Source organism: Trachypithecus francoisi, unplaced genomic scaffold (genome assembly GCF_009764315.1).
Source record: "Trachypithecus francoisi isolate TF-2019V2 unplaced genomic scaffold, Tfra_2.0 Lachesis_group5, whole genome shotgun sequence".
NCBI lineage: Eukaryota > Metazoa > Chordata > Mammalia > Primates > Cercopithecidae > Trachypithecus > Trachypithecus francoisi.
The window spans coordinates 97,252,681-97,266,394 of NW_022681470.1; the positions used below are offsets into that span (position 1 = coordinate 97,252,681).

A 13,714-nucleotide genomic window follows, 5' to 3' on the forward strand; every position below is an offset into this window, starting at 1 on the left:
CCTTGGAGAAAGAGGGAATAGGGAATATTTAGGTCTCCAACTTTGGAGTTTCAAGGCCATCCTGCTTAGAACTTGGACAGGGAAGACAGGAAACAATTTCTCCTTGCAAAGCTAAAGTCTTAAATTGAAGTGTAAAAAAAGAGGCCAAGAGCCCTAGGCTAACACTTGTTGTTGAGTCATAGACTGAAGGAGCTCAGGCCCAAGCTCAGTGATGCTTGGCTCTGAGGAATGAGGAAGCCAGGGGATTATTAGAGGCCCTGCAGAAAACGGCAACACACGCTAAAGAGCTGGTTAAAGAGGGAAAGCTGCTTGCTTTTCCAACCCAAAGGTTGTTACCCTCCTCAGTCAAATTAAGTTGCCTTTTTTTGTGTGTGTGTGACGGAGTCTCACTCTGTCGCCCAGGCTGAAGTGCGGCAGTACAACCTTGGCTCACTGCAAGCTCCGCTCCCCCGGGTTCACGCCATTCCCCTGCCTCAGTCTCCTGAGTAGATGGGACTAGAGGCACCCGACATCACACCTGGCTAATTTTTGTATTTTTTGGTAGAGACGGGGTTTCACTGTGTTGGTCAGGCTGGTCTCAAACTCCTGGCCTCAAGTGATCTGCCCCCCTCAGCCTCCCAAAGTGCTGGGATACCAGGCATGAGCCACTGTGCCCAGTGTAATTAAGTTGCTTTAACTCCTGTCATGTCAGAGCACCTTTCCAAAGTGGAAACACTTCCTAGTGGGACATTTCATAGCAAAAGGTACTTTTAAATAGAGATGAAAATGAGCCAATCAATTCTTGGCCTTAGAAACAGTTTGAAAAAAGTTCCAGTGCACCATTTGCTTGAAACAAGAGTCACTGCCAGGCTTTTTTCTGTGCAGGGGAAGGAACAGACGACGATGGGGAAGACAGGGGCAGTTGTTCGGCAGACAGGGTGCTGCTGCTGCTTTTCCCATGCTGGGCTGATGCTCCAGGTTTATAGGACGCTGTTGATGACGGCTGCATGTCTGAGCAGCTCTCAACATCCAGCTCAAAGAAACAGGCTTTCATGGCAGAGGTCCCAGGGAATCAGACTATCCTCCCTCCACAAAATATTAAGGCAGCACAGAGGAGCTGGCTTACAAATGACAAAACATAGGCAATAAACAGGCCACTGAAGCCAGGAGCACCTTACTCGCCACACCCTTTCTTCAGGCCCTGAACACTATCTCATTCTCCTTCAGTCCCCCATTCTCCATCTCTAATTGACAAGATAGCCAAGATACAAACTGTATTTCCCAGACTACATTTCCTTTCCAAACCCCCACCCCCGCTCCCCTGCGGCATGCCCCTGTTCTCTTTGGCTGTAGTGTAACTAAACTCTAGGAAATATACACCAGTGGCATGTTTTTGTCCAAGGACTCTCTTAGACCCCTGGTTCGAGTCTCTGGAATGCCTCCAGACCTCTCCATTATCTGCAACACAAATCTCAGTTCCTCCCACTGAGCCCAGGATGCCCGGCGGGAGCCTCCGTTTCGTGTAGGGCAGCAAGCTTACTCCAGTATTCCTCCAGCTCTGAGTCTTCTTGGCACCTTGGTCAACCCCGCCCTGCTTCCATCCTGTTAATATTCTGAGAGCAAGTACAGTCTAGATCTATCCATGCCAAACAAGACTGCCAGAGAAAGAAGAGAGCCACGGGTGTCAGAAGACAAATCCAGGTTTGGAAAGGAAAGAGGTTTCCAATGCGTTTGAAGCCTGCGGTGTGAATTGGCTGAGAAGCAGGAGAAGGGGGAAGAAAAGAAATCAGAGAAAAATATACACTCTTTCAATTGAAGAAGAGAAATGGGAGCTAGAAAGGAAATAAGCCAGGGATGAGGGGGTGTTGTGTTTCTGGTTTCTTTGGCCCAGAGAAGATTCGCGTAAATTCAGCTATGTCCCCATTTGGCCCTGCAGTCAACTGCCTCCTTGGCAGAAAGAAAAAAAAAAATCATGAGACTAATTGAATGGTGCCCAGAGACAGCCAGAAACGAACCCCCTTGAACAGCTGCAGTCAGCATTTCCAGGGTGCTTTTCATTTCTGCAAAGGGCATGCAGTTACTCATCTACCTCCAGTGCTGCTGGGTCTATCTCTATGTAATCACAGGACTCTACCTCTGTCTCTTCCAAATGAGACACAATGCGGCCAAGCTTAGGGATCCTACAAGGTCACTGCTCCAGAGAGGGTCAAAGCTAAAGTTAGGGGCTGCCTCCTAAAATCACGACTCAGACCACAGAGCTGAGCTGCTTCTAATACCTCTATAAATGCCACGAAGTCCTCCTATCATGGCATTTGGGATGTTTGGACCACACCTCCCACATGTGGATAACAGGGTGCCCATCTTCCAAGAAGCACTACAATTTTGTTCTTTCATCCCCCCTAAAAAGTGAAAGGAAACCAGACCAGGAGGTCAAAAGAGACACATTAACATAATTTATTAAATTCGCCATACAAAGAATATGCCACAGACAACAATATCAGAATGGGAAGCAGCATGGAGTTTACTTGCTCTGACCCCCTCATTTTACAAATGAGGGAACTCCCTGAAGTCCCAGGGCATTGTTATGGACAAAGCCAGAATGTGAGCCCAGTCTTGAGACACAGAAACACACAGACTTAAGGCTTCTGGTTGTGAGCCACATAAAGCCTAAACACTTAATCCACATTTGTTTTGAATTTTTCTGATTCCTATAGTACCACACTCTGATGCCTATCTACTTCTCAAGGCTGTAGGAAGAGCCCTAAAGAAAAACACCATGGGCTGGGCGCAGTGGCTCAAGCCTGTAATCTCAGCACTTTGGGAGGCCGAGGCGGGTGGATCACCTGAGGTCAGGAGTTCAAGACCAGCCTGGCCAACATGGTGAAACCCCGTCTCTACCAAAAATACAAAAATCAGCCAGGCGTGGTGGCATGCCTATAGTCCCAGCTACTCGGGAGGCTAAGGCAGGAGAATCGCTTAAATCTGGGAGGCAGAGGTTGCAGTGAGCCGAGATCGTGCCACTGCATTTCAGCCTGGGTGACAGAGTGAGACTCTGTCTCAAAAAAAAAAAAAGACAAGAAAAAAAGAAAAACAATAAAAAAAGAAAACCATGATGACCTGCAGGGTCATTCAGAGCCAGAATAAAAGACCAATTATGGAGTAAGGAGTTCGGAAGGGCTAGTGAAGAACTCATCTGGGCTCCAGAAGAGTCCTGATTGCCCTTTTTCTCCAAACAACATATACTCTGACCCCAAAGCCTCAGGGAAAGTATACTCACCTTCCTGAGCTGCAGATCAAGTTTGAAAGAGAAAGGGAGAAGAAACGGGCAGACGAAAGAGAAAGATTTATAATAGTGTCACTCTGACAGCTTTCCCAGTTTCAAGCAAATCCAAACATTGCAAGAGAAGGCTATAGAACTCTGGTATTGTATCAGTCATGAGATGTAAGCAAAACCACCAATAACTTAGCAAAATAAATACAAAGAGGATTTTGCTGGGACTGGTGGAATCCAGTGAAAACAGTTTTTAGGCTCTGGGTCAAGAAGACTGAGGTGTGCCTGGTGGTGCACCTTAGGGAAAATCCCTAAAGAGACTCTGGGAGTTTTCACAGTAGAGAGAAGTCACACATAACTGTCTGTAGCCCTAGAGATTTTTTCTGCAAAAGGCTACTCCCTGAATGTACATTCCCTACTCCCCAGAAAGACACCACCACCCAAAGCTTAGGTTCACTGGCTCTCACCAGGCCTCGCCAGGTAACCCCACTATCTGTCTGCAGGAGGCCAGGTCAGCGTAGGCTGCAGGTGGAGCAAGTAGAAAAACAAACAGTTTGTTGCTAAGAACTGAGCTGTGTTTGTGGAAGGAACTTCATTCCCCCAGGACACTCTCCAATCACTCTGGACATCTGTGTCTCCAGCTTTTAGGGCTGAGGCAAATCTTGTCAACTCTCCAATCTGATGAAGGCCTGGCTTATGGGGCAGCCAGAGTCCAGTCTACAACAGAAGGGAGGCTCTCTACAGAGAAAAATAGTCGCTGTAGGAATATAGATACTGCCCTGTCCTGCTCGCAGGACAATGTCTTCCAAAGGGCTGCAGTTGCCTTGAATAGGTGCTCATGCTCTGTCTGCCCAGCATAGAGTGGCCAGGAGCTTGGGAATGGTGAGACACAGGAGCCCTAAGTCCTGGGTGCAGCCAGGGGACAGCCAGAAAGTCAAAGTCAGCGCTAACAGCCAACAGGGGCGGTGGGCTTCTCCGAGGCAGAGGCAGCAGCAATGGCAGCATCCATCTCCAGGCAGCTCAGGTTTCCACCACTCGGATGACAGGCATGGGCTTCGGGCTGGGGGGCTTGGATATCCTAATACTGAAAAGAAGGTTGGAAACACTGAGTTGTGCTGGGAACAGCTGTGTTGTGGCCCACCCTTCACAGAGCCTGTGGAATCTTCACATTTGCCTCTGGAATCTTACACTGCAGTGCCGGCTGATCACTTGGGTTCCAAGTGCTTTAAAATGGTAATCATTCAGTGACATCTAAGAGAAGATTTGGGGCATGATACATGTGTCTTGTAGCAAGGGTGAAGAAAAGAGAGGGGCAGTTAAACAACTGAGAAGTGGATATAGCTGTGATTCTCGATTTTGTCAAGATCACGGGTCCTTTTCTGAATCTCTTAGAGGCAAAATACCCTCTCCCTAGAAATATGCAAACATTATAAATAAATTTTGCATACCATTTCAGGTGGTTCATACACCTCTAGAAGCCATTCATGGACCTCCTTGGGCTTGTGGTAACAGGTTCTACCCTAATTGGGTTAGAAAATGGTTCTGGCAAACAATGGGTCAGATTAGAGACTGAGGGAGGAAAGCTGGATCTAAAGGGGCCTTTTTCTTGCCTGAGCACTAAATGTTCCACATAGCTCTGTCCCTCCTTCCCTCCTCCTCCCTGGCCCCATTCTATCTACACGCGCTCACTCACCTGCCCTGGTTCTCTGTCTTGGCCCGGGCCTGGGTGCTGAAGTTGCCGTGACTGATTTGTTTTTCTATCAGGTGTTCCATCCGGTCGTGCATCTCTAAATTCTGTAACACAAGCTTAGGGGTTAGAGTTGGCCTTTTTCTGGTTTCCCAGGTGTCACATTCACCTAGTGCATTCTGGTCTCTCTGCCTGTGTTTGTGCTGCTGTTGCCTCTACCCCCACGTGAGCCACCACCTGGATACAGTCTTGTCTCGTCTTCGTTACTATAGATTGCACTTGTCCTCCAATACCTGCTCCTCTGTAACTCTGTACAACACTGACAGACTGATGGTTTCCTATATATCCTCTACATACAGTTCTTTTTTTTTTTTTTTTTTTGAGATAGGGTCCCACGCTGTTGCCCAGGCTGGAGTGCAGTGGCGTGATTATAGCTCACTGCAGCCTCGGCCTCCTGGGTTCAAGTGATCCTCTCCCTTAAATCTCCCAAGTAACTGGGCTACAGATGCATGCCACCGCATTTGGCTAATTAAAACAAATTTTCTTTTTCAGAGACAACGTCTCACTATGTTGCCTAGGTCTTGAACTCCTGGCCTCGAGCTATCCTCCCGCCTCAACCTCCCTAAGTGCTGGCATTACAGGCATGAGCCACTGCACCTGGCCCCTATATATAATTTTTTGTTCTCAGTTGAGATACTCACTTGCCTTTGTTGATATGCTATTCTATAAAGCATTCTTTGGTCTTTTTAAAAATATACATTTTATCTCTGACTATAGACTGCAAACTCCCTAAAGATAACCCTTTCTCCCATTTATCTCCCTCACTACAAGGGTCTTCACAGAGTGTTTGCAAAGTGATCTTCGGGTAGTCAACAGATAGGTAGGGCCCTGTGGCAAAGTGGAAATTAGACTAGGAGGGCAACTCGTTAGGTAATCTAGCCCTGGAAAAGACTCCATCTATATGAATGCCTCCTCCTCCTTCACAGCCCAGCACCACTGCCAGCTCCTTTGCAAAGCCTGGAGGGTCAGAATTAGCCAGCGTACAGCCATGGCATGTGGCTTGCACCCGGATGACATGTCAATTGAAGGTGGGGTGGAGGGGGTCATCTCATCATTGTTAGCAGCTTCCTGAAGGTTCTCAGAAAATGTTTACTCAACTGAACTGAAAGTCAACCAACCACCCTAGGTATTCACTTCAGAGCAGCAGCGAGACATGACAAAGACCCCTCCATAACCTCTGTCTCCCTTATGACCACCTTCTCTTCAAGAGCCCCGTTCCCCTGCTGGGCTGCCCAGCACACACACCTCCGCCTCCAGATAGGCAATTTTCTCCTTGAGCTCCTGGATGGTGGCGTCCTTTGACTGGATCACAGCTTTTGAATTCTGTAGCTGCAAAGGTGTGGGAGACACTGGAGCTCATTTTGCAATGACTCATTACACACTCACCAGACTTTTCACCCCAGCTGCTGGGGAAGCCAGCAGAGCCCTGCAACTCCATATGACTTCATTAGCTTTTCTACAAAGGCTTCCTTTCAGTCAATATTAAACTCTTGATTATCCCAGGGGCGGGAGTGAGGAGTGTGTGAGGGGAATACCACCCTGAGAATCCAAAATAATGAATGACTCAAAACCCATTCCATTTGGTTTTGGAAAATACAAATTATTTTTTCATTCGAAACATATTTATTGAGTACTTACTACATGACAGACTCTGTTCTAGATAATGGAAAATAGCAGTAAATAAAACAGACACTAATGGAGCTGACATGAAGCACATAGGACCTCCCAACCTCCCAGTTACGGAGCTTTAGGCTCCCAAAACAATTCTGCAAATCGACAAATCCTTAGTATGCTACCCTCAAGCTCAGGTGGGGTAAGGCAGGAAAGCAGCCATGAGGCTCAAAGACTGATAATCTGTACAGATAACAGAGTTTATTATGACTCAACTACTCATTTACCCACACTCTTCACAAAGTATATGAGAAATTAACCTTTTCCTTCCTTTCCTATTGGAAAGCAGAGGCCAAATGGCAAACAAACAAAATAGTAGGGGAAAGATGGGAGAAAAGCAAATCCTAATAACCGAACCCTGGTAATTGGTAGCTATAAATGTTTGACATGGGAAATGCATGAATATAAGTCAAGCTCCCTAGGAAACAAATAAGAGCATAGACTTGGGGTGACCTCCCCGAGGGCAGGTTATAAACCAACCCAGCTTACCTGCTCTATCATTTGCCGGACTTTCCGCTGCTGGCTCTTGAGCATGTCATCCAAGTGGTGGATCTTCTCCCGCAACCCAGCCACTTCCTTTTCCAGGGTAGCAGCCCTGGGGATAAAGACCAGAAGGCTGAAGCAAGGGAACAAGATGACTTCTTTACCCAGTCACAGGAAGAGCCTTGAGCTTGGGAGGTTCCCATTAATATGATTCCCTTTGCCTGATTCGCCAGTAGGCTGCCCTGAAACGTAGGTGGTGGGTACCTTAGAACATCACATTGGAAGCACTGAGGTCAGGAGTTCAAGATCAGCCTGGCCAACATGGTGAAACTCCATCTCCACTAAAAATATTAAAATTAGCCAAGTGTGGTGGCGTGTGCCTGTAGTCTCAGCTACTCAGGAGGCTGAGGCACGAGAATTGCTTGAACCCAGGAGGCAGAGGTTGCAGTGAGCCAAGATGGTACCACTGCACTCCAGCCTGGCCACAGAACAAGACTTTGTCCCGCAAAAAAAAAGAACATCACATTGGAAGCATCATCAGGGATCACCTAGTCCAAGTGAGGAAACTGAGGCTCAGAAGGTTAGAAGGGATAAGTCATTCTGGAAAACTCTGGAGGGTAAATCTAGAAGCAACAGGTAGATGGTTCCAGGGAAGCCATTTTTATATTAACACAGGAAAGACTTTCTCAGTATTAAAGCTGTCAGAAAGTGGGCAGTCTCATGTGTAATAAACTCTTCATTACTGGAAAGATTCAAGTAGAAGCTAATATCTTCCCCACCCCACCTTTCTTTTTTTTTTTGGAGACAGGGTCTCACTCTGTAGCCCAGGCTGGAGTGCAGTAATGCAAACATGGCTCACTGCCAGGTTGACCTCCTGGGCTCAAGCAATCCTCCTACCTCAGTCTCCCATGTAGCTGGGACTACAGGCACATGCCACCACACCTGGCTAATTAAAATTTTTTTTGGTAGCGACAGAGCCTCACCATGTTGGCCAGGCTGATCTCGAACATTTTTTTTTTCTTTTTTTTGAGACGGAGTCTCACTCTGTCACCCAGGCTGGAGTGCAGTAGCGTGATCTAGGCTCACTGCAACCTCCACCTACCGGGTTCACGCCATTATCCTGCCTCAGCCTCCTGAGTAGCTGGGACGACAGGCGCCAGCCACCACACCTGGCTAATTTTTTTTTTTTTTTTTGGATTTTTAGTAGAGACGGGGTTTCACTATGTTAGCCAGGATGGTCTTGATCTCCTGACCTTGTGATCCACCCACCTTGGCCTCCCAAAGTGCTGGGATTACAGGTGTGAGCCACCGCGCCCAGCCTCGAACTCTTAAACTCAAGCAATCCTCCTGTCTCTGCCTCCCAATGTGCTAGGATTACAGGTGTGAGCCACCATGCCCAGCTGGAGCTGGGATTATTACACTCAACACCATCAAGCTGTTGGCAGGGATTTGGAGGAGGGAGACAGGATTGCTCCTTAAAGCCTCTTCACACAATTTTGTTTCTAGGTCTCCTGATTCCCAAACCACTGTTGCTTCCTTTGCATCTTCTAAGCAGACTGAGCCAAGATCCCCCAAAGGGCAGTGTAAAATAATAAGAAATATATAATGGGTCTCTGTCCCGGTTCCTGACATACAGCTCCTATGTTTTGTTATAATATTTGGTCACATTCCCTGATTCTTGAGCCTTGGAATCTCCAAGACTGATGAGTGTCTTTCTGTATGCAAATAATGACTGGTGGCTGGGGTCCCTGGATAGCTTCAGGACGGGTCTAGTCAAAAGACCAAGGCAGGATTAAAGGGTTGAAACTTTCAGCCCCATAACTCCCACTAACGCCTGGGAAAGGGACAGGGATAGGAGCTAGAGACTAAACTAATCACCAGTGGCCAATAATTTAATCAATCATGCCTATGTGATGAACCTCTGTAAGAACCCAAAACAAAGGGGTTCAGAGCTTCCAGCTTGGTTAATGCATCCACATGCTGACCTTGCCCTATGTACCTCATCTGTCTGTTCATTTGAATCCTTTATCATAACCCAGTAATAATAAGTGAAATGTTGGCCAGGTGCAGTGGCTCACGAATATAATCCCAGCTCTCTGGAAAGGTGAGGTGGGAAGACTGCTTCAGCCCAGGAGTTCGAGACCAGCCTGGGCAACATGGCAAGACCCTGTCTCAATGAAAAAAAATTTAAATTAAAAAATAAGTAGGCCCGGCATGGTGGCTCACACTTGTAATCCCATGACTTTGGGAGGCCAAGGCAGACAGACTGCCTGAGGTCAGGAGTTCAAGACCAGCCTGGCCAACATGGTGAAACTCCATCTCTACTAAAAATACAAAAAATTAGCCAGGCGTGGTGGCACACACCTGTAGTCCTAGCTACTCAGGAGGCTGAGGCAGGAGAATCACCTGAATCTGGGAGGCGGAGGTTGCAGTGAGCCGAGATTGCACCACTGCACTCCAGCCTGGGCAACAGAGTGAGACTCAGTCTCGAAAAAATAAATAAATAAATAAGGAAAATGTTTCCCTGAGTTCTATGACAGCAAACCCATTACAGCAAGTTATCAAACCCGAAAAGAGGATATGGGAACCTCCAATTTATAGCCAAGTTGGACAGAAGTGTAGGTACCCTAGACCCCACTACTTGTGACTGGCATCTGAAGTAGGGGCAGTCTTGCAGGACTGGCCCTTAACCTGTGGCTGTGCACTAACTCTGGGTTATCTCAGAATTGAATTAAAGTGTAGGGTACCCAGCTGGTATCAACTGAGAATTGGAGAAGTGCTTGATATGGAAAACCCATATATTTGGTGTAAGAAGCATTATGAGTAGAGGAACAGTCTTCTTTTAGTCAGGTTACTTGGGAGAGTATCCTGGGGTTTGGGCCCCTGAAGAATCCATCACTCCCCAGTTCTGCCTGAGGAAGCTGACAAGTGCATGCTGCTTGGGGTACCACGCAACCTGAGCTACCCCTTATCCTTCCTAAACTCCAAGCATTCTAAATTTCCACTTTCAGCTCTCCAATGCCCTACTTCTCAGACTCCTTTTATGTAGAAATCAGCACGTACTTGACACAGCTGTCACTGCCATTCCCAAGCCCTGGCTTCCGATTATCTAGCCCTTTGGTCTCTCTTGCTCTGCCCATGCGCACCTACCCACCGAGGAAGGAGTGCTGATTAATTCTGATATTAATTCTGACACAAAGTCCAGTCAGAAAGGAGGCTACAATATGACATGTGTATGACATGCCAGGAAGGTCAAATCTAGGTTATCCTAAAGGAGAGAAAATGCCTCCAGAAGACTGAGGGGCCCTAAAGGGCAAGAATTGTGTCTGTTCTTCTTGGAACTCCTTAAAAGGCCCTTTAGAAAATGTCTTGTTGAACTAAAAAAGGTCCACCTTATACAATGAAGATCAAACCAAATATGCTGATGTTAAATGTGATTTACCATTTGAGGTCTTATTTATTAATTGCCAACAGCATAATTTCCAAATTCCTGAAGATCTAGAAGGCACACTCTTTGCTCTGTAGGTTTCATTGGTTGTCCAGGGCCTCTGATTTCCTGTGATCAGAGGGAATTTGCAAAACCCTCTCACCTTGGAAGTAGAAAGGATCTAGTGATCACCTATGGGACTCTGCTGACACGTGGTTCTCAGTTTCTATCTGCATTGCTTCAAGTAACAGGAAGTTCAGTATCTCCTCATGAAGCTGCTCATTCCATTTTTCATCAGCATGACTGTTAATCAATTCTACCCTCAAACAGTTTACAGTCAGTTTTTGTTTCAGCGGGGAGGAAACAAAGGCATAACATATCCACTGCACTAATCTGGGGAATGACACACAGCAACAGTAGATGCTCCACCAGCTCTTGCTTGCCCTTGGCTCTAAAACTGTGAAAGCCTTTTCTTTAGGTTATTACCCCATGGAAAATGAACTCCCTGGAGATGGCGGCCTCCCAAATGGTATCTGTTGGGTGGGGCTCCACCCTGAGCAAGCTCATGGTGAGTCAGAGCTGGAAGATCTGACATCAGCACCAGCTTCCTCCCCAGACCAGGCCACCACAGGAGCGACAGGCTGCATGGCCCACCCTCCCCTCCCTGCAACCCAACTTCACCGTGAACAAGAGCCAAGCCCTTACTTTTCTCGTTCTGCTTGGCAGTCAGCATTGTTGCTCCGAAGTTCCTCTAGGGCCACCTCCCCTTCCCTGACTTTCGCCAGTAAGGCCTGATGCTCCTGGGTGGGCCACAAAAGAAAATCTAGGATGAGAAGATGGCAACAGTTTCTGTGTTTGGGGTGAGATGGGTGCCAGGCTGGGACTTAGACCCTGCTGGGCCTGGACAGCTGCCAAAGAGCAGCAAGATGAGCTGGTTTGATGGGGCACCCTCCCTTGACGAGGAGAACCCTTCCCACTCTCACTCAGCCTCACCCAGCTGCCCTGAGGCAGAACCCAGCTCTGCATCATGCAGGCCCACTCGCCAGCTATGGCTGCCAGTCCCTGAGAAACCAGGACTTCAAAAGGGGCATCTGTACAGGAAACTAATGTGGAAATAGGATCAACGCTAGTTACGGGGAGGTTAATTCCTTGAAGGCTAAAATATATTTGAAGGGATCTGCCAAAGGAAGCTGTGAAGTGTGCTTTTCTGGAGACGCTTGGAAAAGAAGGGTCTCGGCAACCGTTTCAATCCACCCACAGGCCCCTTCCAGCCCAGGAGTCCAGGCAATGACAAGCAAGATCCCCCAATTACCGTCTCCATCCCTAGTAAGCGCCTCTGCAGCTCTCCAACTTCTGCCTCTTTCTGCTCCACTCTGTCCTCCTCTCTCTGAAGGGCTGCATTATTCTGTTCTGCTTCTCTCTGGTACCGGCTGAGTGTGACCTAAAACACGGAACAGGAATATGTTAAATGGTGTGGAAAAAAGAGCAAACATGAAAAAAACCTTAGAAAAGAACCCAGGAAGCTGGGTGGCTCTGGAGCCATGACAGGAGAAAGCTGGTGACACTAATGGGCACACCACCACCTCCCCTTCGCTGTGCAGGACCACCTCAGCACTCCAGCAGTGTAAGTCTATTTCCAGGGTTAACTGGCTCACAGTTGACTGAGGTCCACTTTAAAGTGACACCTGGAACCCACAAGCACCACTTTTCAGATAGGTGACTCCTTCAACATCCCCATGAACCCTCCACCACCACCCAAGCTTAACCCAATGTTGTGGCTTTCCTACAAATTCAAAAGCAAATAATCCCAGGGAGGGTACCTCCAGCTCCTTCCTTCTGTCTCCTCAACACTCCCACCCTCACTTCCAGCAATAGAGCCCACACACAACAGCCAAAATGGCACCTGGAAGGGCTACTAAGCATCAGGAAGAATTTGTCTTATTTATTTATTTATTTATTTTTTGAGACAGAGTTTCACTCTTGTTGCCCAGGCTGGGGTACAATGGCGTGATCTCGGCTCACTACAAACTCTGCCTCCCGGGTTCAAGTGATTCTCCTGCCTCAGCCTCCCAAGTAGCTGGGATTATAGGCATGTGCCACCACGCCCAGCTAATTTTGTATTTTTAGTAGAGACGAGGTTTCTCCATGTTGGTCAGGCTGGTCTCGAATTCCTGACCTCAGGTGATCCACCCGTTTTGGCCTCCCAAAGTGATGGGATTACAGGCATGAGCCACCGTGACCAGACGAATTTGTCTTTTATCAGAGATGAGAAACCAATTTAGAGAGGACAGAAGCAGAATATTAGAATGAGAAAGCAAAGAACTTGCCTCCTTTCTTCCACCTTACGTCTTTCCAACTCCTACTCATCCTCCAGGTCTCACTTAGATGACCCTTCTTCCAGAGAGCCTGGGGGAGGAGCCCTTCCTTCGTGTGCCCAGGGAGAGGACACACAAGGAACACATGGCCTTCCCTCTCATAGCATTGAACAGATTTTGCCCAGTCACTGTGTGCACCCTGAAGTAGACTGTCAGTGTCCTGATGGCACAGACTGAGCACCATTACACTTCTAGAGCTCCCACAGTACCTCATATGCAGTAACTACTCAATAAAATCATGAGTGGAACTGATGTTCATCTAATCCAACCCTCTCCTTTAACAAGTAAAGGTCAACTGACCTATTCAAGGTTACCCAGCTAGTGAATGACAGCCAGTGCTAGGACCCAGATACTTCACCATCCATTTCAGTGCTTCCCAGGTACCTCACACTGACTGCTCATCATTTATTTAAAAAGAATCCAGGTAACTTCTGGAAAGCCTAGCAGCCAGCCCTGGGAAAACAGAACATCAGCAGCCAGTTTATCCGGCCCTTCCCAAGGTCAGAACTGGGAAGGCGAAAGTACAGCACAGAGTGATGTGTGATGGGATGTGTCTATGCTACACACCAGCCCTGTCCAGAGCAAACTCACTCTTACTGCAAATCCTTCTTGACAGCAAGCAGTCAGTAGAACAGGAAACCCGTGCTTAATGGCAAGTTATTTTCATGGTAATTGATCATCTTGCCCTTCCTACCCCGAGGTTCAGAAAACTAGACCAGGGAGTCCAATTCACTAGGAGAGACTGAGACAAGCCTTCAAAT

At 47.5% G+C, this 13,714-nt stretch overlaps 1 protein-coding gene across 5 annotated transcripts in view; it reads right to left on the reverse strand.

Annotated features, from left to right (window-relative positions):
* Window positions 1-2,409: 2,409 nt before the first annotated feature.
* The window catches only part of TUFT1 (tuftelin 1), a 39,262-nt gene continuing 27,957 nt past the window's right edge, over window positions 2,410-13,714 (reverse strand). For 2 of the 5 annotated variants that reach the window (XM_033195803.1, XM_033195802.1), the window contains 6 exons: window positions 11,891-12,019; window positions 11,284-11,378; window positions 7,158-7,263; window positions 6,243-6,326; window positions 4,944-5,044; window positions 2,410-4,334 (listed from right to left, as the gene is read on the reverse strand). In XM_033195803.1, coding sequence (XP_033051694.1) covers window positions 4,271-4,334; window positions 4,944-5,044; window positions 6,243-6,326; window positions 7,158-7,263; window positions 11,284-11,378; window positions 11,891-12,019 — 579 coding nt within the window. In that variant the 3' untranslated portion in view covers window positions 2,410-4,270. The remainder of the gene's footprint in view (window positions 4,335-4,943; window positions 5,045-6,242; window positions 6,327-7,157; window positions 7,264-11,283; window positions 11,379-11,890; window positions 12,020-13,714) is intronic. The other 3 variants (XM_033195806.1, XM_033195805.1, XM_033195804.1) reach the window with 2 other exon arrangements.